This window comes from Osmerus eperlanus, chromosome 15 (assembly GCF_963692335.1).
Source record: "Osmerus eperlanus chromosome 15, fOsmEpe2.1, whole genome shotgun sequence".
NCBI classification, from domain to species: domain Eukaryota; kingdom Metazoa; phylum Chordata; class Actinopteri; order Osmeriformes; family Osmeridae; genus Osmerus; species Osmerus eperlanus.
The window spans coordinates 13671104-13698964 of record NC_085032.1 but is presented as its reverse complement, the minus strand read 5'-3'; the positions used below and the strand labels follow the sequence as shown (position 1 = coordinate 13698964).

Here is a 27861-nt window from a genome sequence, read left to right as displayed (position 1 = left end):
AGAGGGAGAGGGAGAGGGGGTGGGGTGGACTGGCTGACTGTGTGAAGGGGAAACACGCATGAAACTGAGGGTGCCGACGGCTTGGCTTGGGCGAGCGAGCAGACGCCATCACAGGGTCCGGACCCTCTCTTGCTGTATGCAGCCCGTGGACACGCAGGGTGAAGGGCGAGGCGACCAGCCACGTTTCCATCACGTTCTCTGAATGACAGGGGGGGTGAACGCCTTTATGGTCTCTCGCTGTGCTGTCTGCTGAAGCTTTTAAACGGAGGGCAGGTCCGTGCGCCCCGAGTCTTAATGACGCTGCAGGACAACACCACCAAGATCACTACGCAGCGCTCCTGACCCCCCATTGGTTGTCTCCAAGTCTTCCCAGAGCAAGTTACCATGGGATTCCGGAATCTGATTGGTCGTGCATTTATCCCCCTTCATTTCACAGTGTAGAAGATGATTGGTTGCTTAGTTCTCCTTGACTTGGCGGTAGTGGCATTAGCATCCATTGAGAGAAAAAGAAAGAGAGAGAGACAGAGAGAGACAGAGAGAGACAGAGAGAGAAAGAAAGAAAGAGAGAGCGAGAGACAGACTCTGACCGTGAAGACTAGACACGTCTCAATGACAGTCCCAGAGACGGCAGGGAAGGGAGACCGGCAGGCAGGAATGTTTAGGACCCCCCAGTGTTGCTAGGGAGAGATGGGGGTTGCTCTAATGCCCTCAATCCCAGGGTAGCTATAAACAGCTGGGGGGTTACTGTACAGAACGTGTCATTGAGTTAATTATCAACAGCAGACAGTAGAGGAGAGCTTCAGCACTCATGGCCATGCCTCGCACACCAGCCATGGACACACACTAGGCTGGACTACATTAGGATGGCCAGGCCGAGCCAGGCCAGGCCAGGCCGAGCCAGGCCAGGCCAGGCCAGGCCAGCCGAGCCAGGCCAGACCGAGCCAGGCCAGCCGAGCCAGGCCAGGCCGAGCCAGGCCAGGCCGAGCCAGGCATTGAGCTGAAGTAATCCTGACTACAAACCAGGGACAGCCCTCAATCTGCCTGGCGGGCCCCAGCAGATGACAAACGGTATGTTACCTTGCCACTGGGAAAGAAGAATCAAGTGAATAGCCTCCACTACTGAGAGTGGTCCTTTTCCCAGGAGAGCTGGTGGTGGAGCTGCATACGCAGACATGCCTGCTGGACAGGATGCGCCGCTCAACCCTGGACCGGCAGGGGAAAGTGTCAGGTGTTTTTTTCCCGAGGATTACTTTAGGGGCTCCGACTACGACACAGCGCTACGCAGGCACTTCCAGACGGTTACTATGCCCTACTTTGTGTTACGCTAACCACCGTAGCGCTACAACCACACGTAGCCTACAACCCAGTAGGCTGTGTAAGTTGCCCCTGACACAGCTCTGACATCAGGACTATAACGCACGCAAGAGATGTTCAATGGATGAAGGAGGACTGATATGGTCTCTGCAGGCCTTTGCGCTTCAGTCTTTGCTCTCGAACGAGAACCAGCAAGATGCTGCAAAACCCTCATTTATTATTCGCTGGCTTCTCCATGATCAAATTCACAGAAAAAAAATGCAAACATCAACTACTTTCACTTGTCCAGTCCCCTCTAATTAACAGAGCCCAGCTGGAGGGCCTAAGTGCAGGCTGATGTTAGCATAATGGAGTTCCTGTAGATAGACCATGAGGGGAAAGCTGGGTCTCTCATGTCTTACTTTGAGATACAGCCAAGAGTGATATTAGGCGCAAAGCAACCCATAACATAACATGGCCTGAATCGTAAACATACTCAGAGGAGAAGGGAGGAAGAGAGGACAGGGGGGGTAAACAGATAGAACAGTCCAGCTCTGAATAGCCAGGAAGCTCTTTCCAGACAGTCAGACACAGAGACAAAACACAGCCCCATTGGCTCATCCTGCAGGCACAGCGTCCAATGGCGAGACAGACCACCCCTGCCTCACCAGCCTCTAGCCACCCAGGGGAGGGGAGGGGGAGATGTACCGAAAGGCAACAGTCTACTGTAATGCCTGTTCACTCTCTCAGCACTGAGCTTCAGTGAGGTAATAGATCGCCCTGGAACAGTTAAGGGAAACCCCCTTCTTACCCTTTGACCTGCGGGATGGTGGTAACTGGTAACACTCTGCTGGTTTACTGTTCTGGTTGGCTCTGAAACCAGGGTCAGGCTGGGGTCAAGACCTACAGTACACCCAACCCTCCACTAATAAAATTACACCTGTGCAGCGAGGACCCATTTGACCTAACAGGGTCAGTGTGTGTGTGTGTGTGTGTGTGTGTGTGTGTGTGTGTGTGTGGAGGCAGGGGTGGGCGGAGGAGAGAAAGAGAGAAGGAGAGGTGGGCAGGTCAATGGAGCCATAACTTCATTATCCGTGTGATTGATTGGCACATCTAAAACAGGCCAGCCATCACTTAAAGTTCATTAGGCCGCCGGATCAGCGTTCTCTGCTCTCAAGACCGTCCTGCCCGGACGCTGGGGGGGAGGACACATTCACACGACCAGAGAAGGGCCAGAACATCACTCTGATGGGTTTCAAATACCCACTGTTCAGAACTGAATCACCTCGAGGATTGGAACTGGATAAACCTTTTAAATCTTTTAAGTGACCCCCCCCCCCCCCCCTTTCTCTCTCTTATAGGACAAGAATGAAAAGGGGTGTCGTGTTTCTGACTGTGGAGTTATTTTTTCTCCAAAACATCCTCTTTTGTGAGCCCTTGAACTTGCTTCACACGTGATCCTTCCAGGAAGGGAGTTGTCAAGAGTTTAAGAAAATACTGGTTACCTTCTGGGACAGCAAATCAAGTCAAAGGCTTAAGGCCACTCCGAACACAAATATGCCAAGTTTGTATACAGTTGCCTAATGCAAAACAACCTAGTAGCCTCTAGAAATATTTCACAACAACAGCACAGCCAACCGCTTCACAAGCAGCCAACTTCTCCTTGTGATTTGGCAGCAGTCCTGAGTAAGGAAAGGTTTTTGGTCAAATAACAGCAGTTTACACTTGTGTTACAAACACATGCGCGCGCACGTGCACGCTCACACACACGGCTGCGAATCCTGCCTGTGCGAATTTGGCACTTAACTAGAGTTTTTTTCCATCACAGAGTGCTCGTCTATCCATCTGTTTCACTGACCGACTTACAGCCCTGGATGTAGGGTTCAGGTCTATGCGCACGCACGAGAGGAAAAAAGTTACAGAAATCAATTGACTTTGAGAGCCCTGACTGCTCTTGAGTGAAGCAGTTAAACGGTGTGTGTGTCCATATCTTAGGTGACACAGGACCAGAACCCCCAGCCAGCCAGGAGCCACTCAGTCTGGCTTGGAATGTGGAGTAGACCAGTAGAAGCAGAGGGAAGACTCCAACCTTGCTCAGAATGTCGGAGGAAAAACACCACACACACAAACACACACACACGCGCACACACACACACACACACACACACACACCACACACTTGAAAGGCTATAGTGGTTGAGCATTTTGTCACATCTAAGCTAGGCATCATATACTAAAGCAATCTATCTACAGCACGTTGCTTTGGGTATGTAAACTAGTCCAAGCCTGCATAGTTGTACAATGTAGCTGAACGCAGACAGTATGTGAACAGTATCAGTCACGGTCAAATAGCTCCTAGGTAGAGAAAGAGTTTTACATGTTGTGTTTGTAGTCTTGTCCGAAGCGTCGAGCCAGAACACCCATCTGCTTCTGGGGTTGACCGGGGTCACAAATGCTTCTTCACTGCTTTAATAATAATGTGTTTGATTACTTCCTGGGAGGTTTTGCACAGGAAGCTCAGATGCTGGGGGGGGGTGCAGTGTCTTCAAAATAAAATCCCTGAACCACCAATTCCAGTCATACTAAGAGACGCTCAACCGAAGCCTTTGCCAGTTTCTGCCAGGTGGGGGGCAATGTGCCATCGATGCCCAGTCATCACGTGGGCTAGCATTTAGTCTATTTTTTTTTTGCAGAGCGGCTTGGAGGTGGAAACACACCGGGACCTCCAGAGGCTCGGCCTGCATCGACAGGCATGACTCTGCATTCAACTGCAAGTCACATCAAAAGGCGAGCGCATGAGCGTAGCCCCTGTTTGAAGTCCACCGCTCGCTGTAACAAGAACCTTCTAGAGAGCGAGGGGGGGGGGGGGGGGGGGGCGGGGGGGGCGGGACTGAACGGACAAATGAAGCGCCTCGTGGCCTGCGCAGAGAGGATGCTTCCAGAGCACTGTCTGTTGCATCATGGACCATCCATCTCCCTCACTGGTGCGGGTGGGGGCGTGGGAGGAGAGGGGGGGGGGGGGGCCAGAGGACCTCGGCGACCCCGCTCCCCGTGTTCTCGGTGGGAGCAACCTGAGCAGAGGGAGCCAAGACACACAGAGTAGTGTGGGGCCCACGGGGTCACATGGTGTCAAAGACAAAACACGCGTCATTAAAAACATTATCGATTTCGACAAGAAGAAGAAGATGATGATGAGGGGAGTGTAGTCCTTCCCCCCCCCTCCCTCCTTGGTTACACAAACCAGATGTGCTGATATTAAGTCTGCAGGGAGGAACAGACAGGGAAAGAGGGCGAGAAACAGAGAGAGCTAGGGATAGGGAGGGAGGGAGGGAGGGAGAGAGGGAAGGGGCAGACTCCAGAGGAGAGTGTGGACCATTCATCTGATGTCCAGAGGCCTCCACTCTGACTGACACTTACTCAGGGAACACACTGCAGGGATCAATGAGAGAAAGAGAGAGAGAAAAGTGGTAGGAGAGAAAGATGCACACGAAGAGAGGGAAGCCACTTCACACTATTGACATGGCTTCTGACCCCCCCCCCCCCCCCCCCCCACACACACACACACACGCACAGTACTCCATGCTTCCCAAATCCACTCAAGAGCTCTCTACTCTAGAATCACTGTGAGGTAATGGCCTTAAAGTGCCAGATTGCAACCCAGAGCCAGGGCCACATTTACGGAAAGCTGATCACACTCATGAATCTTTAACACCGACAGTCACTTCAGGATGTCACGGCGAGCAGAAGGCAGAGAGGAGAGGTGGGCAGAGGGCCTGGCTGTATCAACACACACAAACGAAAAGGGCAGGATGAGAAGGGGAGGGGGAAGAGCAATAAAGAACGTGAGTAGACTTTTATTTTATTTTTTTACTCTCATAACTCAAGAGCCTCTCCACAACAATATTGTCACCAATTTATCTGAGTCTGGTCGTGAGTACTGGGTGAAATACGGCCGTCTCCACAACAATCAGATTAGAGGAGAAGGTTAAATATTCGGTGCGTGATCATAAATTGCTTACTTTGTCTCACTGTCAGGTATCATTGCATGGCTCATCTGCAGCTCAAGTGGGAGAGGCCCCACTTGCTACTGTGCAACAGGATAGCAGAGGCTACAGGCAGGACACTGCACAACACACACACACACACACACACACCAGACATTTCTTTTTTAAGCGGTCGAAGACCCTTGGGCGGAATAGCTGTGCTCTGGGATGGCATCGCAGCAACTTAAATCCTTAAGAACCTTCCGAAATCCCAGAGGTTGGACGGCGCCCTCCTGGTGAAGAGACTTCCCCCTTCGGCACATTCCAGGCGTGATGGCAGAGTCCTGGAGAGCTGTGGGACCTCTACTCCACACTCTGCCTGACCTCTGCAGGCTGGCCCTGGAGTCCTCTCCCCCTGCGCTCATGAACAAGCTGGAGGTGGGAGACCCTGGGGGGGGTCTGTGGCTGCGGGGGCTGTGCGTGTGGCTGCGGGGGCTGTGCGTGTGGCTGCGGGGGCTGTGCGTGTGGCTGCGGGGGCTGTGCGTGTGGCTGCGGGGGCTGTGCGTGTGGCTGCGGGGGCTGTGCGTGTGGCTGCGGGGGCTGTGCGTGTGGCTGCGGGGGCTGTGCGTGTGGCTGCGGGGGCTGTGCGTGTGGCTGCGGGGGCTGTGCGTGTGGCTGCGGGGGCTGTGCGTGTGGCTGCGGGGGCTGTGCGTGTGGCTGCGGGGGCTGTGCGTGTGGCTGCGGGGGCTGTGCGTGTGGCTGCGGGGGCTGTGCGTGATGCTTTGACACACGGCTGCCCGTGGGGCACGGAGCCGGCGCCAGCGGAAACGTGCGCACAACGCCGTTGTCTTAGAGACCGATCTGTCTTATGGGAGCTGCAGCTGAAGAGTGCGCTGCCGTGTAAATGAAAACACCGTCATCAGGACACGGTCACCAGGACACAGTCACCAGGACACAGACACCAGGACACCAGGACACAGACACAAGGACACAGTCACCAGGAAAGTCACAAGGACACAGTCACAAGGACACAGTCACAAGGACACAGTCACAAGGACACAGTCACCAGGACACAGACACCAGGACACAGACACCAGGACACAGACACCAGGACACAGACACCAGGACACAGACACCAGGACACAGACACCAGGACACAGACACCAGGACACAGACACCAGGACACAGACACCAGGACACAGTCACCAGGACACAGTCACCAGGACACAGACACCAGGACACAGACACCAGGACACAGACACCAGGACACAGACACCAGGACACAGACACCAGGACACAGACACCAGGACACAGACACCAGGACACAGACACCAGGACACAGTCACCAGGACACAGACACCAGGACACAGACACCAGGACACAGACACCAGGACACAGACACCAGGACACAGACACCAGGACACAGACACCAGGACACAGACACCAGGACACAGACACCAGGACACAGACACCAGGACACAGACACCAGGACACAGTCACCAGGACACAGTCACCAGGACACAGTCACCAGGACACAGACACCAGGACACAGACACCAGGACACAGACACCAGGACACAGTCACCAGGACACAGACACCAGGACACAGACACCAGGACACAGTCACCAGGACACAGACACCAGGACACAGACACCAGGACACAGACACCAGGACACAGACACCAGGACACAGACACCAGGACACAGACACCAGGACACAGACACCAGGACACAGTCACCAGGACACAGTCACCAGGACACAGACACCAGGACACAGACACCAGGACACAGACACCAGGACACAGTCACCAGGACAGTCACCAGGACACACCAGGTGGTAAGGCCAGCCTCACTGTGCTGAGCGAGCGCTCTAGCCATTCGACGGGGGAGGTTACACAGGGTAGGGTGGGCCAATACTTGGCTGGCCAGGCTTCTTCAGATAGAGGAAGGTGGGGGGGTGGGAGGGAGGGAAGGAGGGAGGGTGGCTTGCGTAACAGGGACTGGCTCACTTTGGCTTGGGTCCAGAGAGTGCCTCAGGCCATCTCTGCAGGAGGGCAGCGTGGGGAACTCTCCCAGCAGCGCCCGCTCCCCTCTGCTGGGGAGAGGCTGGACAGCTCGGCTGCATGGTGGGAGGTAGACATGCTAGGGTCCCCCGTCGCTGGGTGGTGGGAACACAGGGCCTAGCTAGATGCGTGTCCCCCGAGACAATACACACCACACACTTCAGCCTGAGTGTGTCTGAGATGAGTCATGAGATGAAGGCAGAAAATAATAATAATGTAAAAAAAAAAAAAAAAAAAAGTGATAGTTTATTCAAACTTCACCTCTCTGCTGTTCTGGAGAGTGTGTCAGGGAGGAGGCCTAGATGACTTGTAAAAACATTTGCGGTTGGTTATTTGGCTCAGTTGCAAAAAGCTTCCAGTGGCCTCACTGCCGTTCACTACTAAGTACCCTGCAGAGGAGCACCAGCCAAGGCTGTGCCTGAGACACGTCTCATGAGCACCTGCCAACAAGGCACCTGCCAACAAGGCACCTGCCAACAAGGCACCTGCCAACAGGGCACCTGGAGGAATGCGCTCATGCCATGGAGCAGCCTGACGTCTTTGGGAAGAACACCTAAACAACCGCCCCGCTCCCCCCATATCTGATGTCTCCCCTGGTGTGGGGACCACCCTCTGATCTGTCAGTTAACTCCCAGGGTGGAATTGAACCACAGACCCAGGGTCAGCCTGGCCTCTCCCAGTCCTGACCTCAACCATTCAGGGTGGAAACGACCCGGTGACCTCAGATCTGCCCCGGTATTGGGGAGCTACCCTTTAACGGGTCCAGTTAAGGAAAGGACGAGGAGAGAGAGGGGGCGAGAGAGAAGACTAGAGACGGCTCCCGTGTATGGCCTCTCTCTTTTCAAGCAGTTCTTTATCCTTCCGAGGCCGGCAGTCTTGGCGAGAACGCAGTTGTGTGTTTAACCCTTGTGTTATCTTCGGGTCATTCTGACCCATCAGTCATTGTGACCCACCGTCGTATTGCGACAAATTTACCGCATACAAAGACAAAGTGAAGCATTTTCTTTTAACAGCTAGGCTGTCTCAGACCCCCCACATTGCGATGGTTAAAAGAAAATTATTTTAATTTGTTTTTGTATTGGGTAAAATTGGGTAAACACAACGATGGTTCGTTATGAACCTTTGGGTCATGTGACCCGAAGGCAGCACGAGGGTTAACAACACCGAGCATAATCTCAACAACCACAAGCAGCCATGCCAAATGTGACACTGAGAACACTCACAAAACCAGCCTCGTAGCGCTTTTTATTGTTCCTCCTCCCTTTTCTGGTGTCAAATTATTTCCTGTCGCTTCCTGTTCACATTGGTATGAGTTGTGGCAAAGACTACTTTAACGGGCTCAATCTGTTCAAATCACAAAGACCCTCGGTGCCAGTAACATGTGTGACATGAGCTACTGCAAAATAGCTGTAACACAGCCCGGCCACTTCAACACACACACACACACTCACAAAGGTCTTGCAAGTGTAAAGCCTTCTGCCTGAAACAGGATCATTGGTTTAGCTCTCTGGCCAATGCGCTCCCAGTCCTTCCATCTGCGGGTCTTTAACTAGAGGTCAGAGTGCTCTGGGTTAAAAGTTCAAATCCCTACTACAATGCAAACCACACAGCTCTGAATGAAGGGCACTCGATTATCATTACTGTTGGTGGGGGCTCGTGTAAGCAAGGTGTGCTTTTTAGTACACGTATAAAAATAAAAATGTAACTTATAGACTTATAAAGATGATAAACTGTGAATTCCGAACCACCTCAGCAATATACAATTTCAACCAGGCTACACCTGAAATTGAATTCCTTACGCGAGCATTCACTTTGTCTCAATACAAAAGTTGAGGTTCCATCATGATGTTAGCCCGGTGCTACCAGGAGACGACAGCTCAAAAGACACATAAGCTGAAAGCACACAAGTGAAACTCTTCTGTTTTGGAGGAAGTGAAACTACAACATCTGGGCTTGCCACATCATAAGGGCCCAGCGTAGCCAACGGTCTCCAGCAGAGTTCGATGCCACACTGCTGTTCAGCCACTGAGTTACCATACTGATCTGACACTGGAACTGCAGCTGTGAAAATCCAGCAATCAGCATCTCACGACCACGCTGGTACCTGCGGTTAAGGCTGACGAATAGAAAGTTGTTTATGTGATTTTTAACACGCTGAAAATCTTAAGCGTCTGCGCAGCGTTTGTGCATGCGTCACTCTTCAGCATTCCGCACCCCCCACCTCCCCCCTCCTCCCACACACCTCCCTTCCCCTAGACAGTGACACTATGCATGCTGTCACATTCAGCTGCCACCTGATTGGAGGTGAGCTGGATGGCCCAGAGCCAGACCATGGAGTGGCTGTAATCCCTTACTTTCCCCTGGAGATTCAGACAGCAGGTGTCCAGCTGGGCTCCTGACGAGCTTCGACACGGAGGCTGGTCTAACGAGCCAGGGAGGCTAATCGCCCTCTCAGGAGGCCGGGGATTAGACGGGACCTGAGGCAGATATTTCACACTGCAGAAATTGACCATTATGGCCAGTTCACAGGGGGCTAAACACCAATGGAGGCCCCCACAGCAGCCTTTACAATGGTGCACTAATGTCCCTCAGATTCAATAAGACGTCTCAGCCACCATGTTTGTCACAGAGACTGCAGTGCCTATACTGCTCCCATTAGGCCGAGGCCTTGCTTCCTGTCTCGGATCAATAACCAATACACTCTACCGATACACACTGGCAGGAAGTCATTGGAAGCTGTTGACACACACAGGCACAGACACACGCTTATGTTATACAATCAGAAATAGAATATCTGTATTGTCAAATAAGACATAGTGCAGGCTTCTAGCACATCTCTGGTCTTGAGGCCACGGTCTGTTGGATTTCTCTGCAGCTAATGAAATTGCCTCATTGTTTTGGCCAATCTCAAGCCAAGCGACTTCACATCTGTTGCTCTAATAGGAACCAAGCCAACTCCTTATGCTGTGAAGACAGGGAGAGTAAACATGCTTGTGTTAACATTAACAGTTACAATTAGCGTAAGACTACTTATTATAAACAACAGCACTGATGAGACGTGTCATAAAAAAGGCTAATCACACCTTAACACAATTTGTGTGTCTTACTGAAACCAAATCGGCATGACTGAAACTCACTGATGACTGAGCAACTTGTCAATTAGCTAGCGGGCCTGAAGGCCTAGCAGCTACAGGTGTACACTTTTCCGAGAAGTTACACAATCCGTTGTGACCACACCTACATGGCTGCATGTACGAGCCGTACAGTTGAACCGGATTGCGCTGATGAAGATGTAGAATTCCAGTGGGGTCAAAAGGCTGCGACGCAGTCATAACCTCCGCCACCCCCCTGCCGCCCCCCGCCCCATCAGAGATGGGGGTATCAGCTGACAAACAACGTCACTTATCAGTTACAGTCTGGCTGCGGGATCGGCCTCTTCCTCCTCAGCTGTAGAGAACGCAGACATGGAGAACAGGCCTTCCAAACATGCAGTCGATACACATACACACACACACACACACACACAGACAGAGGTTAACATTAAACTACCCACACAACAACAAGATGTGTGGCAAAAGTGATCGTTGATTATTCCTGTGTGTTCTACTGAGGGCTGAGCAACAGCCTCAGGCTGTGGATAAGAGGAACAACAGATATAGCCACAGGCTTTCAGACGGGAACGGTTCTGTCTTTAAGCGGATTCAAAACACAGGATGGTCCTTACTGGCCACTGTTCAAGGTAAACAATTAGAGCAAACACCTTGGCAACGCATGAAGATGTTTTTAGTAACCATCAATGTTAGTATACACTAAGCAGGTTGGGGGGTACGTAAAAGGATAGTTGAATGAAAGAAGTGTCCTACTTAGTCATTCTTCTCCCACATTGAGTAAAAAAACACAACATCTGACCCAGTTTTCATCCGCCCATTGTTCTTCGCCGCCTTTGCTTCGTCTTTGAAAGTTCTGATAACTTGGCTCAGAGTCTGACTGACATACATTGTCTCATCGCTCTCTCCACAGTTGGCTAACATGTCATGTTAAACTCCACACCACTGATGTGACACAGGCCCTGAGAGCGTTCAGGTGGAGGGAGTGACATAGGAGGCAGGGCGTGCTTGCCTGGTTCCACAGGCTGCGTTCTGGCGCATTAGTAGAAGGAGCATTGACACACATCGAAAAGACACGAGCTGTCTGTCTGCACAGTGCCGCACCAGCCACGCAAGGCAGCTTGACGTATGACTACATTCACTCAGGGCACAACAGTGCAACCATTAAGTTAAAACATTCATCCTTTCTTGAAAACAGACCTTTGGTGTGGTTTAGAGATCATCCATTCAATAAAATAGATGCTCTTTGATAAAGTATGCCTACAGTAGTCCTGAAACTGGATCCAGAACACAGGTTGTCATACTGCACAGTGACGTTCATGGGGCTCAAATTCATGGTACAGTTATACACTAACCCATTCACTAGACCATTCAACTATTTCTCATGTTGTTCTCAAGTGTAAGGAACGTGAACGATTAAGCCAACCAACAACTGTGAATAAATCTATATTTGTACAACTTTAACACACATAATAGCAAAAGGATTGGGAGAAAGTTAAATTTAACGTGGAATACGACACCACCGGAAAACTCCGTTTTCAAAATTCCCAGGGAGTTCAAAAGGTTCCAGAAGTGCATGGCTTTTCACACGGCGTGGAGCGCTAGTGTAACAACTTGGCCACCGGGCGACATTGTGGCAACCGTGGTGAACTGAACGGACTCGCAAACCTCTGAAAAATAAGCATTACGTGGAATTTGTCCATCTTACAGAAAAATGTATAAACATTTGAAACACGTACAATTGTATCAGCCCTAAGTTTAAATGCCCGCGGAAAGACATTCTGAGTTCAAGGGGTCTGACAAAACATTCCCCCCCTCCCCGAGAACTGGCTAGCTAGCATTGGTAGCTGGTAATGCTCTACCGAATGGATCCGTGAACTTCATGCACTCAACAACAAAAGTGTAAGAGGTGCATGGAATTCTTTATTTGTGCATTATGTCGTGCAAATGCAGTGCATATGTTGACACCAGCAGTTGCAATAAGTCGCGAGCGTAAATAGGGCACGAGCAGCTGGAAGTGGAACATTGCTGGCTAGCCAGCGTACATACTAGTAATACATTTGTTTAGGATTCCCGGGCTGCCGCGCGGTGTTCTAACTCACTTAGCGATCACGTCGTTTATTTGTTTTGCTTTCCCGGTTTGGTTAATATCCCTTCACATCCAGAGGATCATTTATAACGATAACATGGTGATGACTCGGACAGACATCTAAATGTCAAATGTATTCATCCTAACTACATTAATTATCGGGACAGATCATGATTGTTCACAATCGTAATCAACATATTTTACGTGACTAGAACGCACGTAGGCCTATTGCATTTTCCGGCATGTCAATATCTCAATTTCTCTTTTTGCACTTCAAGTGCCAGGTGGCCCAAAGTGACAGAAGTATCAAAACAAAGTGACGTAGCTACGTCAGGCACGTGGAATTCCACCATAATGCCTTTTTAACCCGATACTGGTTTATGGCTGGACTCAAAGAAAATAGCAACGTAGCAAGCCACTGTTCATAAATGGCAAATATAATTGTTCCTTAGTACTAAACTAATAGATTAGAGCAATAAACTCCGCCCATAACGATTTGGCCCGGCCACATGCCACGGTTGCATCCCAATTGAAGGAAAACAAACAGACCTACTGATAGCTCGAGCTAGCCAGCTAGGCAAAATGTCTATAGGTTGCCCCAGTATGACAGTCAGCAAGCTTTGCCTAGCAAGCTAGCGCAGCGACAGCATTGCCACACAACTGTGATTGAACGCATGACATTAGGACAAGAATGTAACACCAAACCACTCCGAACCACCCAAACAAGATAAACCCACGTGTGTACTTACGATTTAAAACTTCCTGTGGCATACGGTCAGTTAAATCCCGTTTAATAAAACCAGCTCTGACCTTCGGATTGGTGAAACTGCATTACTGCTTGCTAACTGTGCCGCCGCCATGTTCCTCCTGCTCCCTGAAAACCCAACACTGACTGGCTGCTTGTTTATCTCGCTCGCAATCCTCCCCCACACATCACAGACACCAGTGAACTCAGTATAGGGTCTCCGGCAGCCTTGCGGCGAGTAGCTAATCTGTCAGATGACATAGCATTTGTTATCAATAGGAAATGTGATTTAGTTGAGTATGATATCAACTTATTAAACATTGGCATCCCAATTTACCGCGAAGAGGCGAAATAATGTTAACATCTTTTTACCAACCACAGGCAACAATAAAGTCTGTTTTCTTACTTTGTTGGCAATATGTAGGGTAAGGCTTTATTTCACATGCAAGAAAGCAATTCAATTCAGTGAAATTAGAATAGTCATATTAATAGAAATAACATTATGCCTACATTAATGCATTTAAATGTGAATAATCGAAACAAAGCAACACATAGCCCATGGAATGGAATGTTTGCATACAGCTTAAACTCACCAATCAATAATAACATCTGATTGTAGTCCATACAGACCATATATGGAACCAAAATAGCAGGAATAAATCTTCCTCAAAGAAACGTGCACAACACTACCAAACATCCATCTTCTTTTAGAAAGCAACAATTAACAGCATAGAAGACTGATGTCTCTATCGGTATATGGGCAATGCATGAGCTACACTTGGGCTACAGTGAAAGGAAATGCACGTAGTCCGTCACATTATTTCTTTCAGATTGTCCTGCAGTGCAACACGATATGCTGAATATCTAAATAGCACAAGTACTATGACACATGGTCACTACATTCTCACACTTCAAACAGCTCCAGGCACTGTGATATTTGTGCCCAATGCATGTGGGATGATTACCTTGCAAACTGTCGTCATCATACAGAAACATTTGACAAATTGTGCCCAAAACAAGTTGGACGAAATAGACCAATACACTAACCAGTGCTGTCATGATACACTGTAGACTACCTACCTTTTTATCGTTGCAACTGCGTGGCCTGTTGGACTTGGCACCTTGATTAGCCATTTTAGAATTTCCTCCAAATGTCAATTTTGCGTTTTTCCAAAACAAAATCTGAGTTGTAGTGCCTTCATGCGGTCTGCGATATACTGCAAGTGGAATACTCAAGGCGGAATCTCAACAATCCCGTTCTGTGCAGTTACCATCACCCAAGAATCCCATCCACACCCGGCCAATTTTCTTCACAAATTATAATACAAAGACGAACTTTTGTGAAAAGTATTTTAATGGCAAGTGAACATGTTAAAGATCACAAGGTGTGTTCATCCAAAGTCATGCTGAAAGCTCTCATTTGGCACATTCAGTGGAAGGAACGGAATAGGATACAGTCATTCATCACACTGTCCATTGTTTTTACGACAAATTATATTCTTGTGGACAATTTAAAGGAGACAAACAAGCCTGGCCTAAGACAAACAGCAACCATTTCTCTTGAGAAGATCAAAGACAGGTTACATTTAGCATGACCCCCTCTTAACCAATGGCAATTAGAAATCAACTCTGCAAAGACCCGTTAGGAACAATCATTACAGCGTTACATAGGTCTTAAAAGGGATCATCAGTGGACATCAGTGTGTTGAACACAGCAGGCAAAAATAAAATGAGCATTGCCAAGGTAGAGAACTGGAATAAATCAGAACTATTCTACCTGTACTTTCCAACCTTGCACTACCCAGAATGCAACACAGGGCAATATTAGTCCTTATCCACATGCTTCCTCTATGATCACTTAGTGACTGGATTGGTGTGAGTCACTCTGTCCAACTCTAGTTTTCAAGATCAAGGTTTTTTTATTTGAATGATCTGAAAGGAGAAAGACATGCATTATCCGCTTTCTGACTGAGCCACAGCCCATTCTAAAGATGACGTTCCACTACCTTTAAATGGATCCATGTACCTGACTGTTCTGACCACTATCTTCCATACTTGGCATCTAAAGACATTACTAACCAAAGCAATATGATGGAACCACATAGCATACAGGTGTGTTACTCTCAGCGATCCTCCAGTAAAGGAAATTAAAAGAATGTCCTTCACCCTACCAGAGAACTCTGTCTCCCATGCAGTCGAAAGCATAAACAAAAAAAACACAGGGCATTGAGTTCTGTGCTAGGAATGTTATAATTAGGATCAGTTTGAAAAGCCCTTTGCGAAGAGAAAAAGATTATCATCAAATTGTTATACAACAATCTGATATATAGTATTCAAGACAATGCATGAAATGTTTTGACTGGGAAAACATTATTCAAACACTAAACTTTATCATTCCTGATATCTTACATATGCACACCCTGTACAAAATAATTGGTATCAATAGGCACTTTTAAATATTTTCTTTTGTTTCATTTATACGCATTTCTCTTAATTACTTTTTTTCCCGGTTATGGCACGGCAGAGTCATGATTTTAAAATCAGTAACACTGGAAGTTGGCGTCAAGCATATAAAGCTAAATGCATTTAGACTTTTGTAGTCCTGCTGGGAGTTGCAGTCCTGTGAGAGAACGAAATGCAGACAGTAGACAGAGCTGAAGGGTCAGATGACTTGGATGACCAGGGTGGCAGGGTGGTCTCTAGGGGGGTGGGGGTGGGGTTGCGGGTGGAGGAATGGGAAGGTATAGCGGTGTGATTACGACGACTTTTCCTTTCGCGCTCTTGGCGAATCCGCTCCGTTGGTGCTGACAGACCCATTCACTCCATTTGCTGCAAATGACAAAGAGGAAAAATAATAAGAATTCAGGATAAACCCCCTCCTCCTGGGAAAAACGTATTTTTTTTGTAGCCATTCATGTTTACTTGAATGGTTAACTGAATCAGGGTTCGTACCTTTGTCTTTCTTTGACTTGCTCTTAGGGGCGGCAGGTTTTTTCTTCAGCAGCTGGGCCTGGCCATGCTCTCTCCACCGGCGCAGCTGATAGTTGATGAATTTCCACATCATGAACGCCTGAGTGATGCAGATGGCAGCCAAAACAGTGATCCTGGATGAGGAAGGAGCAGGGTTAGCCAACAGTCTCAGAAACAACAAGTTTATCTAGCAGTGTTGAATAAACCTTCTCCAAATATCATTAGAATTTTCATTTATAAATATTTTTCTCAAATCTCGGCTTAATGCCCCCCCAAAGAACCGGATTGGCATTTCCTGTTTCTATGAAGTACTATTTGTTGTACAGTGTGGTCATTCTAAAACGTCTACATTTTACTCATTTAGCAGACGCTCTTATCCAGAGCGACTTACAGTAAGTACAGGGACATTCCCCCCGAGGCAAGTAGGGTGAAGTGCCTTGCCCAAGGAGATGTAATTTTTCACGTCCGGGAATCGAACCGGCAACCTAGCCCGATTCCCTAACCGCTCAGCCATCTGACCCCCTAACAAAACATAACTTGGTGCCCGCCCCCTTACCGGACAAAAAGCACGTTGAAGTTCCCTGCAGCCAGGTCCAGGCCCTGATGCTCCGCATTGGCAAGGCCAAACCCCACGGTGAGGACAGACAGGGACAGGGTGAGCAGTCGCCCAAGGACAAACAGGAAGGCCCATATGGTGAACCTAGGACACACACGCAATAACAGAGACACTTTCAAGACCCAGACAGAATCTCCTCTTCACATATTGTAGTCCGTCTGTAGTCTTTGCAGGTAATACAACAGCATTTGTTTCTTACGTTTAGTTACAAGACTAGTAGACCCTATCGGGTTACTTAAAAGTGGGATTGTGCAGAGATGCAACCAACCAACCAGCCAGCCAAAAACAATCTGTATATTTGTATGAAGCAGGAAGGTGGTGTGGCTTCCAATCCAGGAGACAGTGAAATTCTGTTTCTGGCATGTTATCCGTGCTCTTGCGAACACAGTAGTCAACTTAGGACACATTCCTAATACACAAGACTCACCCTGTCTGTCTGTTCTCGTTGCTGAAGTAGACCAGGCGGGAGACATGGAAGAGCAGCTCCACAAAGTAGTGCAGCACCAGCAGGATCAGACCCAGCCGGTTGAGACTGAGTAACAGAACACGGCATCGGTTAGCCCCCTGAGTTACAGCCCACAGTCTCATTCTGATAGCTAAAGAAGGTTGGCCTTGGAAATTCTCTGCTTTTGAAAAATGGAACACTCAAAGCTTGTGTTTTACACTTCGAAGGAACGGACAGATCTCACATTTTAACGTGATCGTACCACATCAAGCTGTGGAGCACAAGACTGAGATGTTTGCCGGGGTGAAACTGCTCTTACTTCAAGACGTATGCTCCCGCAATGTGGACCAGGTAGAGAGAGATGTAGACAAGCTGGCGTGGAATGTCCTCCTGGACAGCAAAGACAGGGAAAGGACAGAAGCATCAAGAATGTTAAAAATGGCCTCAGGATTCACTGTACTAATGTCTCCCCATTGTTTGCTTGTGTTTAAGCAAATTTTGTGCTCGAAGGAAAATGGAAACAAGATCATTTCCTGTTTCGGTTTTTTGTTTATCCTCAGAAGTCTGCCTTTCAGTGTTATTGGTACAGCAAGGCCGCTTCCAATAACATACAGGTGTCTACCTGAACAACAAACATATGAATTTGCACACTTACCTTCTTAGTCTTTTGGAAATACAGTTCAGGGAGAGCGTGAAGCCAATAGCCCAACTGACAAATGAAGTAAAACTTCATCTGGAACCTAGAGAATTACAAAAATGATCAAGTAAAGTATATCAAGAAATGGAGAGAGTGAACTAAAACGACAGTTGGCCTCGGATAGGACACATGACTTGGGAAGGCATGCTCTCGTACTCACGGCATTAGGGTGTGAGGGTATCCCTCCCACAGTGTGACAGGATTGGACAGGAAGTTTTCCTGAAAAGGATCAAAGTGTTCAGCAGGAAGTCCTAACAGAGGAAGGATACATATCTCCTTGAGACCTCCCTCCTCCAGTTCATTTGTCACAGGAGCTGGTATATAGGTCTGCATGTTGGCAATCATGGTAGGAAGCAAAATGTTTTTTTTGTTGTTTTTTTTTAAGTGTTGAATTGACTCAATAATATAAACAAAATAAATTAGGATCACTGAATACTTATAATCTGTCAGAAAAGTAGGATTGTCAAGGCATGTCTTCTGGTCAGTTTTTTTTTCTGCATTACTGGTTTCTGCAACTATTTTCTGATTTCAATGTACAACACATCACTTCAAAGCTAACAATATGCACTTTCATGACCTGTAACGATCTGAAAAAGAACCTTGCACTACTTGAGGACCAAAATACCAGCACCTGTCACATTTTGAGAGGGGAGGTGAGCATTGAGGGCGTAAATTCGGACAAAAACAACTTGACTCTGCCCAAAGGCAATCAGAAAGCAAACTAAGTTTCCAAGCTGGCATTGCAGAGTAAGAGACCTACTGAGAGCAGGATGCTGGTACCCCAGCCAAAGGAGAACAGGTAGAAGGCACTGAGCTGGCCTGACTCATTAAACTTGCTGTGCTTCGTCTTCGAGAAATGCATCTTCCTGTTGATCTTCTACATTAAAAACACAGGAAACGAGAGACGTTATCAAACACGCATCAGATTAGTTGGCATGCACTCATTAAAGATGACTGACCTGAAAGGCTGCATGTTAAGACACTGAATTCTGAGTGTCTCAGTGTCACTGAGTAATGTGTGTGTGTGTGTGTCTGTGTGTGTGTGTACTTACATCCAGCACATACTCCTGGATGATGGCATGCATGATGATGGCAACCAGCATATAGAAGAACACAGTGGCTAGGTCCTTGAGGCCATGGTGAAAGTGATTCACAGCAGTCTCATCAGGACCCTCTAAGAAACACAGAGGCAAACACAAATTGGGCTACGTTTTGGTGGAACAAGCTGTGTTGGTGGCATTTGGTGGGACTAGCTTATGGGAAAGTTGACAAACTAAACCCTCAAAAACTAAAAGCAGATAAACCGAGTTAAATAAAGCTAGGCTTTTCAGTCATTTGAGAGCACTTGCTATTATGGTCATTTATCCTATAAAATTCCAATGTTAATGAGTAACAGAGCTAGGCAAGAAGCTAGCTTTCTCAGATAAGACGATATACTGTTCAAGCACAATCTACCACCTTTAAGCAGTCAATCAGCAGCTGGCCCGGGAATAGCTATACAAACATACAACTTAGAACTGTTTAAAGTCACGCAACTATGATACAAGTTGGCAAAGAAACTGTTAACCTTGAGATGAGATTGGCTAGACTGGCCTGTATTATACCTTAGCCTCAATTCACCCAGGACAACCTTGCCACAAGAGAAATGTATAAATCAGGCAGACTAAATATAGTGCTATGGAAAAAGAAAATAAGCCTAAAGAGAGGTTTGAGGGAGGCTGCATGAGTTGAGTTCTACAAGAAAGGCTTCCAATTTAGGTTTTTGGTATTAGCAAACTGGTTCTTTGCCACACAGTTAAACTTGACTATAGTGGAGAATTATTTCGTCCATGAACATGTAAACAAGCTACAGAACAGAGTCCTTGCGCCAGAGTGCCAACTCTACAAACAGAACATTTAAAGGGCCAGCTCACACCAAAATCCAAACTACACATTTTCCCTCTAAAGTGCTATTTATGCTTCTAGATTGTTCTGGTGCGGATTGCCGAGTTTTGGAGATATCGACCGCAGACCCTTCTTTCAAATATAATGGAACTAAATGGCACTCGTCTTGTGGTGCTAAAAGCGCCATATTTCAACTATTTTCTTTCTACTGAACACCAGCCCAAGCCTCTCCTCCGTGAGAGGATGCTTGCTCCTTCTGTGCGGAGACACGGTTGGTGGGTGTAGTTCAGGAGTAAATCAATAAGTTCCTACATGATACTGTTAGCATCGCAGGTCTGTGGATAATCTTGAGTGTCTGGGTTATGATTTCTGGAAAGAGACATTGCTGTTGAGTTGTGCTAATGTATTCTTTTGGGGCTATGAGCACCACAAGCTGAGTGCCAACTAGCTTCATTATATTGGAGAAAAGGCAGAAATCTCTACAGCACACCAAAATAATCTACATGGATACATAGCACTGCAGGTAAGATGTTTTATTTCTATATTTCGTGTGTTTGGGTAAACTGTCCTTTTAACTGCAGCACTAGCCTAACTAGTTAAAGACAGTTTACTCACCATTTGCTGAGATAGTGACGTTGTATTGGACAGTTATGAAAAGCACTGCAACCTTCGAAGTCACCTGGACAAAAGCACACGATAATATGTTTAAGGAGGGTGGAAACGAGGCAGTGACTTGTACACTACATACATCCTCATAAACATGGGTATAACATTATTTTTTCATTGATGGGATTTCCTGCAGAATGTGGAGCAAAATGAGCAAAGTCTAAATGTGAACAAAGTGTGATATTACTAATATTGAGCGAAAAAACACCATGTAGAGGGTCTAAACCAACATACCAAGACTCATCTGGTCTGTCCTTCAAAGAGTCGAATCACAACTAAAACTGCATTTCCCATGATGCTAAAGTTAATGCACGGCGCTGATTTCCAGCAAGGATGCTTTGCCACCAAACCAAAGTAAAAATATAGAAGTAAATACAGTGGCAAAAGCAATAATGATTTGCGAACACAAACTGAAACATCTGGTTATTGTAAAAGTAAATTATTGCTAGGAGGAACAAAATTTGTCGTGTCAATTGCAACTTTCGTTTTCCAAGCATGCGGGTGTCTACGATGACAGCGCTCTGAATCGCTCTGTGATTGCCACGTAACACTTGATCTGCGCATAAAAGTGTCCACGCTGAAGTGTATTGCACAATATCGTACCCACCGCATTTACTACAACCCGCAACAATCTAGCAATGTAATTGTTCCCTGACAGATTAGTCATGGGTTGAATGCAAAATCGTTTAACGATTCACATTAACAAGTGGCTTGTCTGAAAGTGATCAGTCGGCTATGGGATGGCTGGCCAGTTGACCATCTGGCAACAGCGTAATTTATTTTATTTTTTCATCGAAAGAGACCATCGTATCTTAATAAAGAAATATGTGTATCCTCTGGTAGCACAATGATATGATCAACACGCATTAAAAACTTTGAAATTGTCAATAGAGGAAATAGACTTGAGAAGAATTAGATCAGCCATGACCGTTTCAAGAGGCGAGTCAGACAGGAGGCGAGTCGGCATCATCTTCAAGTCTGGATACAATTAGCCTATAGATTTGCCAGACTGTAGAAAGCGGTTTTTGCAACTAGCCTACGATCTCACTCAACCTGTGGCTAGACTTACCTCAAACATCAGTCCGAGAAGGAAAACCATAGCAACACAAGAAACAATATCTGCATGGTTTTGGATGATAAACTCATGGCTCAGCACCGGCGGGTTCTTATTGGTCTTTTTCCGGATCCCCATCTTAATAGATTACAACTTTACTTTAACTGGTGCAACTAAAATACAACCAGATGTCCACGTATTCGGTATTGTTACAGTTCCGTCAGAGAATACTTTAGGCTCCTTCCTGCGTCTTTCAACCACGGGCCAGGCAAGCAGACAGCGATTGAATGGCGTGTCACTCTTCTTCTTGGGGGAGGTTCTAGCCGACGCGCTTCACAGAGAGAACCGTTTTAAGCACAAAACAAAACATTGCCTGTTCGATTTATCGCCCCCTTCATGTCTGGAGTATGTAGTGTACTTCCCATAGACATATATACATGTCTATGGTACTTCCTGCACAGGACAGGCCTCTGTCGATGGTCACGCTTAGGGTGATGGAGATCCTTGGCGGAGAGTTTTTTATGAAAGCAAATGAGTGACATGTTTTGAATTTATAACCCTGTAAGACCTGGTTATAAAATTACAATGTCACTTTTTTTTTTTTAAGACCACATTTACATAGCCAATGGGTCTTATTGTCTTGCCTTGCAATGCCATTGGATAAATGTGGTCTTTCAAAAAAAAAAAATTAGAAATTAGAGAGCTAAAAGTGACGTAATTTTACAACCAGGGGTCTTACAGGGTTAAAGGCATTGACTACTTAATATTGAAAACACCACCGAATTTGTTGGTTTTGAATTATCCTCTTAAAAATTGAAATATACATTTATTCCATGTAAAAAAATTAATAATCACATCCAAAAATTCTAGGTTTGGAAAATCTGGTTGCTCAAATTCGAACAGTATAATTCAGAACCCCCAAAAAATACAATTACAGTTCAATTTTGTAAAAAATGCATCTTCCCGTTCGACCTGAATTCCTGAACCTTGAATTTAAAATCAGATTTCTTTTTACATTGATAATAATAAATGTATATTTCAATTTTAAAGAGGTGAATTCCAAAACCCCTTCATGATGACATTCAAATGTTGATTATTCGGACCATAAGACCTTCCTAAGACCTTTTTCACTTCTTGGCAACTTAAACTTTTGTTTTACCTTTGTTTGTTTACTTACCTTTGAACCGATTCATGTTATTCACAGGATTTGACCTTCTTTGTGGCTTGATTTTAATATAAAAGGGGGTGTTATGAAACTTTTGACTGGTAATGTATTGATTAGGATTGCCCTATGCCATAAAACCACCTCCAACAATCTGTAAAGCACAACCAAATAGCCTACAACTATGACCTAAGTCATTAGAATAATTTAATTAAGTACAGAGCTTCTGATGCTTTTTGAAAAGTCATGCAGGTCATGCCTTGTCTCTGGGCACAACAACCTTGTGACTGAAATAATACCTCAACCACAGTAGAAGGATGTAACAAACAATGTGACCAAAGGCATGATAAGAAATTCTCACATTTCAAATCCATACCACAACTTCTCCTCTCCAGCACTCATGACACTGCTTTTGTACCTTGTGAAAGACAGGCAGAATCTCTCTTGCTTTCTCTCTCTGTCTTTCTATGTCTCTTTCTCTCTCTTTCATTTTTTTGTGTGGTACTCAGTATTGAATAGGCTTCACATTGAAACCACTATGTCATACGGAAATTCCTATACCACACAGTTTGTACGCAGATCAGCACAGGAAGTAACGATTCCACACACATGACCAGTAACACTTCCCACATTCAGTAAACTATAAAGGAACTTGACAAATGTTAGGAATTTGTGTCCTGTACTTCCTGTGTGCGTGAGATCATATCCCAAGAGAGGTAACAATGTGAATGTACAGTATTCGTTTGTTTGTGTTCACAGGAACATTCAACAGATAATTTCATCTGAGTCAACACATACACACCTGTAATCTTTGGAAGTGTTATCTCATATGCTACAGGTTGTTGGGTGTGTTTTTTGAAAAGTAGGCTGGGACTTTTGTCACATGGATTAGAAGAAATGAGAGTACAGAGTCAAGAACAGTCCTTGGCCACCTGAGCACTCCCCTCTTCACAGCCATGTAAGTATCAAGCCTTAAATTCCTGATTCTTTGTACATTTATTTTCTTTTACACAATTCAACAATGCTTTATCTTTTGTCCAGAAAAATTGTAATAAGTTGCGTAACTCTAAAATACAGATAAATATAGTAGGGTCCAAAAGTCTGAGACCACGTTAAACACTTAATGGAGGAATTGAAGTCTGAGAAAGTTGACAGTTGTTGAAGTTATTGATAACATTATCAGGTTTTGCACAAACTTGTGTCATTGGAGTCCACACTGTCATTGGAGCAAAAGGGGAACATACCAAAAGAAATGTACACACAAAATGTGTGTACATTTTGTAAAAATTAAACTTTCCCTTCAAATTGTTAAGCTGAGGTTTTGTGATATAGATGAAAGTATTACGCCCAAAAAAAGCACAATAATTGCTAATACAAATACAATAGGATCATACTGTTTATAGATGAAGTAAAACTTGCATGAGGCTATATTAGCATTAGTTAAAAATAGTATTTTTCTGGTCCAACAGATGTATTAAACAGGTAGATTTTGAGAAGCTTATGTAACTGTTTAGAGAAGGAGGTTTTTATTGTCCTTGATAGACAGGTGATTGATCATATGTCAGACTGTGTACTGAAGGTGTGCTAATCTATCTGTTACAATTCAAGAGTTCATGACAAGCAAAGGGTACAGATATGTATCACTGCTGTAAAACACTGTGACACTGCAGTGTCAATTCTCTCTAATGTCGCATTGATGTGAAACAATTCACAGAATCTGCGGTTGCCTAATTGTACTTCACAGAGTGTTGTGTTTTTACAGGAAATGAACCAGCCTTCTCAAATAACTATTGGATCTGCCTGGACAAAATGGTATATCCCAGAACAAAGATGTAAATGAGGACTTCAACTGCTAAAAGAAGCTCAGCCTACGCGTACCATCAAAACCTCATCCCCTCATAGCTGCTGAGATGATCTCTTCAGAGTCTCAATACACCAAACTGCGATGGATATGCACCTTTCTTGGACTAGTGCTTTACTTGGTGGATGTATGGACCGACATTGTATTAGGAATGACTTATTTTATAGCCAGAGACTTTGTCTGGTCCGGACTCACTCTTCTTTTTATGCTGCTTGGAGCAGTAAGCACACAGATATTCAGCTACGCCTGGTACAGGGACGATATGAGGAACGTCCTGATCAACCCTGATGGGAACAGTAGGATTTCTGGAATGTCCAAATGTGGACTTACTCTGCTCCACTTATCAGGCATGGGTGTCTTCACCAGGTAAGTTCCTGAGAAAGAAATGTACTTTACCTGTTATCTTAACCCTTGTGCTGCCTTCGGGTCACATGACCCAAAGGTTCATAACGAACCATCGTTGTGTTTACCCAATTTTACCCAATACAAAAACAAATAAAAATAATTGTATTTTAACCTTTGCAATGTGGGGGGTCTGAGACAGCCCAACGGTTAAAAGAAAATGCTTCACTTTGTTTTTGTATGCGGTAAAGTTGTCGCAATACAACGGTGGGTCACAATGACTGACGGGTCAGAATGACCCGAAGATAACACAAGGGTTGAAGGACATAGAGTTCCAAAGAGTATGTAATGACAGAGATGTGTTGATGCACACCCGATGTTAATTTTAAATGGCATTTAAAGCATGCTGGATATGGTGGTGGAAACGTCTTCTACATTCCACAGACAGGATTTACAACAAATTGTACCTTTGAGTATGTAATCATATGGTGTGTGTTGACTTAAGAGTCTATGGTTGACTTAAGAGTCACTATTTTTTATTTTTGCTTGATAATTTAGTTTTGTGTCTATCTATCTATCTATCAATCAGGCCTGTCTACCTGTCTGTCTATCTATCAGGCCTGTCTACCTGTCTGTCTGTCTATCTATCAGGCCTGTTTACCTGTCTGTCTGTCTGTCTGTCTGTCTGTCTGCCTGCCTGTATCCTGCTTGCTTGCCTATACCTGTCTGTTTGGCTGTCTCAGTGTATGTAAGTGTACACAGCATGTACTGTATCATGTCTGTCTGTCTTTTAGGTATTATCACCTGCTGAAGAAGGGTGGCCGTGCTGTTTGGTCTGACAACACTATGGAGGAGAAGGACCAGAGACTACGACTGTTTTGTCTTGCCACCGATCTGAGCATGCTCAAACTGTTTGAGACCTTCTTGGAGAGTGCTCCTCAGTTGCTTCTTCAGCTGTACATCATTCTGGGCCACAACTACAGGTCCACCACACAGTGTGAGTGTCTGTGTGTGTGTCGGCGTGTGTGTGTCTGTGTTTTTGCGTGTTTTGGTGCATGTATGGCAATCTGTCTGTCCGTCCGTTTATCAGGTGGTAGTCATGGTCCTGACTGACACATGTCCTTCCCCAGATGTGTCTCTGGTGGCCTCGTTTGTCAACATCACCTGGTCCATCGTGGACTACCGGCGCTGTCTCCGCAGATCCCTGACCCACGTCAACGAGATGCCCTCCGGCCTGCCCTTAACTGTCTACATGCTCTACAAGCTCCTCACCATCACCTCACACATCCTGAGCTACACCCTCCTCCTGGTGCTGAACATCTACAGCACCATAGCCATGCTCATCATCTGGATCCTGGGGACAATTTGGGCCTTCTGGCTCCAGACAAACTTCTGTACATCCAAAGGTTTGGAGTATCTCTACAGGGCTATCGTAGGAGTCATCCTCGCCTTCACCTTCTTCAACGTTAAAGGCCAGCACACTAGATCAGCCATGTCTGTGTACTACGTGTTTCACATTCTGGTGAACCTGTGCACCCCGGTGCTGCTGTTGCTGCTGCGGCCTGAGGTGAAGGATACAGAGTTCCTTTTGCCCGTCACGCTGTTAATTGATGTGACTACCGTTCTGGGGATATTGTGTTTGGTGGTCTACTACACCCTCCTGCACCCCAGAGAGAACACGCGGCAGTCTGACGAGGTGGATGGGCAATACATCGAGCCGCGCTCCGCGGATGGGTTGACTCGTTTCTTGCAGCCTTGAGTTTCGTCTCACCGTGCGTCTTCACCTACAAGGATTAACTGACTGCTTCAGCGGTCTGTCAACTGCTGATAAACTCTCCAGATGTTCCATTTGGTGAGCAGGACTTAGTGTGAATCTGTTTCTCAATTTCTGTTCCATCACGCCTTCTCAAGTGTTAAGTTTCCTCATGTGTATTTAGTTTGGGTTAACCCAACACCCATTCTAATCAGCTGACCAAGTGACGTTTTAGCTTATTGGTTTTTCTCACGTCTGCATCACGTGACTATTCCCATGACTGTTCTCATGATTATTCTAACGCTCTGCTGGTCAAAGTCCCCGTTTGTCTCGCATCCTCTGTTCCCAGGCTGCTACGTTTACTGTCTGCAACACATGCTTCCGCCACCAGATGGCACTGTTGTCTTTGAGTATAATTTATTCTGTTGCATCCTCGAAAACTCCCTTTGTAAGTACTAGCAAATACTAATTATTAATAGTAATAAGTAAAATAACATATTTTATTATTTGCATTCATTTATTTTACTTATTGCTTCATTATTTTATTTTTTGTACTCATGTCCTGTATATATATACACTACAATATACAATAACTACCTGGTCACGTCATATGTCTACGGAGATTTAATGTGTGCCACTGCCCGCTACAAAATGATCAATAATGGGTGGATGAAGGCAAGGGAGGAGAGGGGCTTGGTAAATATATAATATACCCTCTAATACTAGACTACACCATTGCTAACAACTAAGTAACTACAATTATTTAATGTAATATGACAATTATTTTATGTAGTATTTGAAAAACAAGTAAATAAAGTTTATTATTTACTATCTAGTGTCACAATACTTTTATGATTAAAGATGATACTTTCACCCTGTGAACCTCAACCCTCATCACAAAAAGGAAAAACATGAGTCATTTGAAAGCTAATCAGAAAAAACAAACCTGCCCTAGTTTTGTTTTGACTACCATCAGACAAATATTGGGTGAGCCAAGTAAGAGAGCTGAACCCGTTTTTTCTCGAGTCTCGAGCTGGGAAGGCTGAAGTTTGGGCGAGGGTTGGGGCTGAGGCTTGGGAGGCTGAGGCCGGAACTGAGGTAGAGGAGGTTGACTGTGAGCTCACCTGCGAGG

At 46.0% G+C, this 27861-nt stretch overlaps 3 protein-coding genes across 6 annotated transcripts in view; 1 reads left to right on the top strand and 2 right to left on the bottom strand.

Annotated features, from left to right (window-relative positions):
* The window catches only part of ncoa2 (nuclear receptor coactivator 2), a 45912-nt gene extending 31773 nt beyond the window's left edge, over nt 1–14139 (bottom strand). For 3 of the 4 annotated variants that reach the window (XM_062480426.1, XM_062480429.1, XM_062480428.1), the window contains exon 1: nt 13284–13440. The gene's annotated coding sequence lies outside the window, so the exon portion shown is untranslated. Of the gene's footprint in view, nt 1–13283; nt 13441–13872 lie in introns of those variants that run through there. The other variant, XM_062480427.1, reaches the window with a different exon arrangement.
* Nucleotides 14140–14615: 476 nt separating this feature from the next.
* On the bottom strand, nt 14616–21937 carry tram1 (translocation associated membrane protein 1). The gene is made up of 11 exons (XM_062479697.1): nt 21627–21937; nt 20507–20570; nt 19060–19181; nt 18768–18884; nt 18168–18226; nt 17966–18050; nt 17630–17700; nt 17293–17397; nt 16806–16949; nt 16232–16383; nt 14616–16108 (listed from the first exon to the last, which is right to left on the bottom strand). Exons 1-11 carry the CDS (start codon nt 21747–21749, stop codon nt 16035–16037), a joined length of 1116 nt encoding a protein of 371 aa, XP_062335681.1. The 5' UTR covers nt 21750–21937; the 3' UTR covers nt 14616–16034.
* Nucleotides 21938–23641: 1704 nt separating this feature from the next.
* Nucleotides 23642–27528, top strand: xkr9 (XK, Kell blood group complex subunit-related family, member 9). Its single transcript, XM_062479631.1, has 4 exons — nt 23642–23731; nt 24536–25000; nt 25771–25973; nt 26107–27528. Exons 2-4 carry the CDS (start codon nt 24684–24686, stop codon nt 26733–26735), a joined length of 1149 nt encoding a protein of 382 aa, XP_062335615.1. The 5' UTR covers nt 23642–23731; nt 24536–24683; the 3' UTR covers nt 26736–27528.
* Nucleotides 27529–27861: the final 333 nt, after the last annotated feature.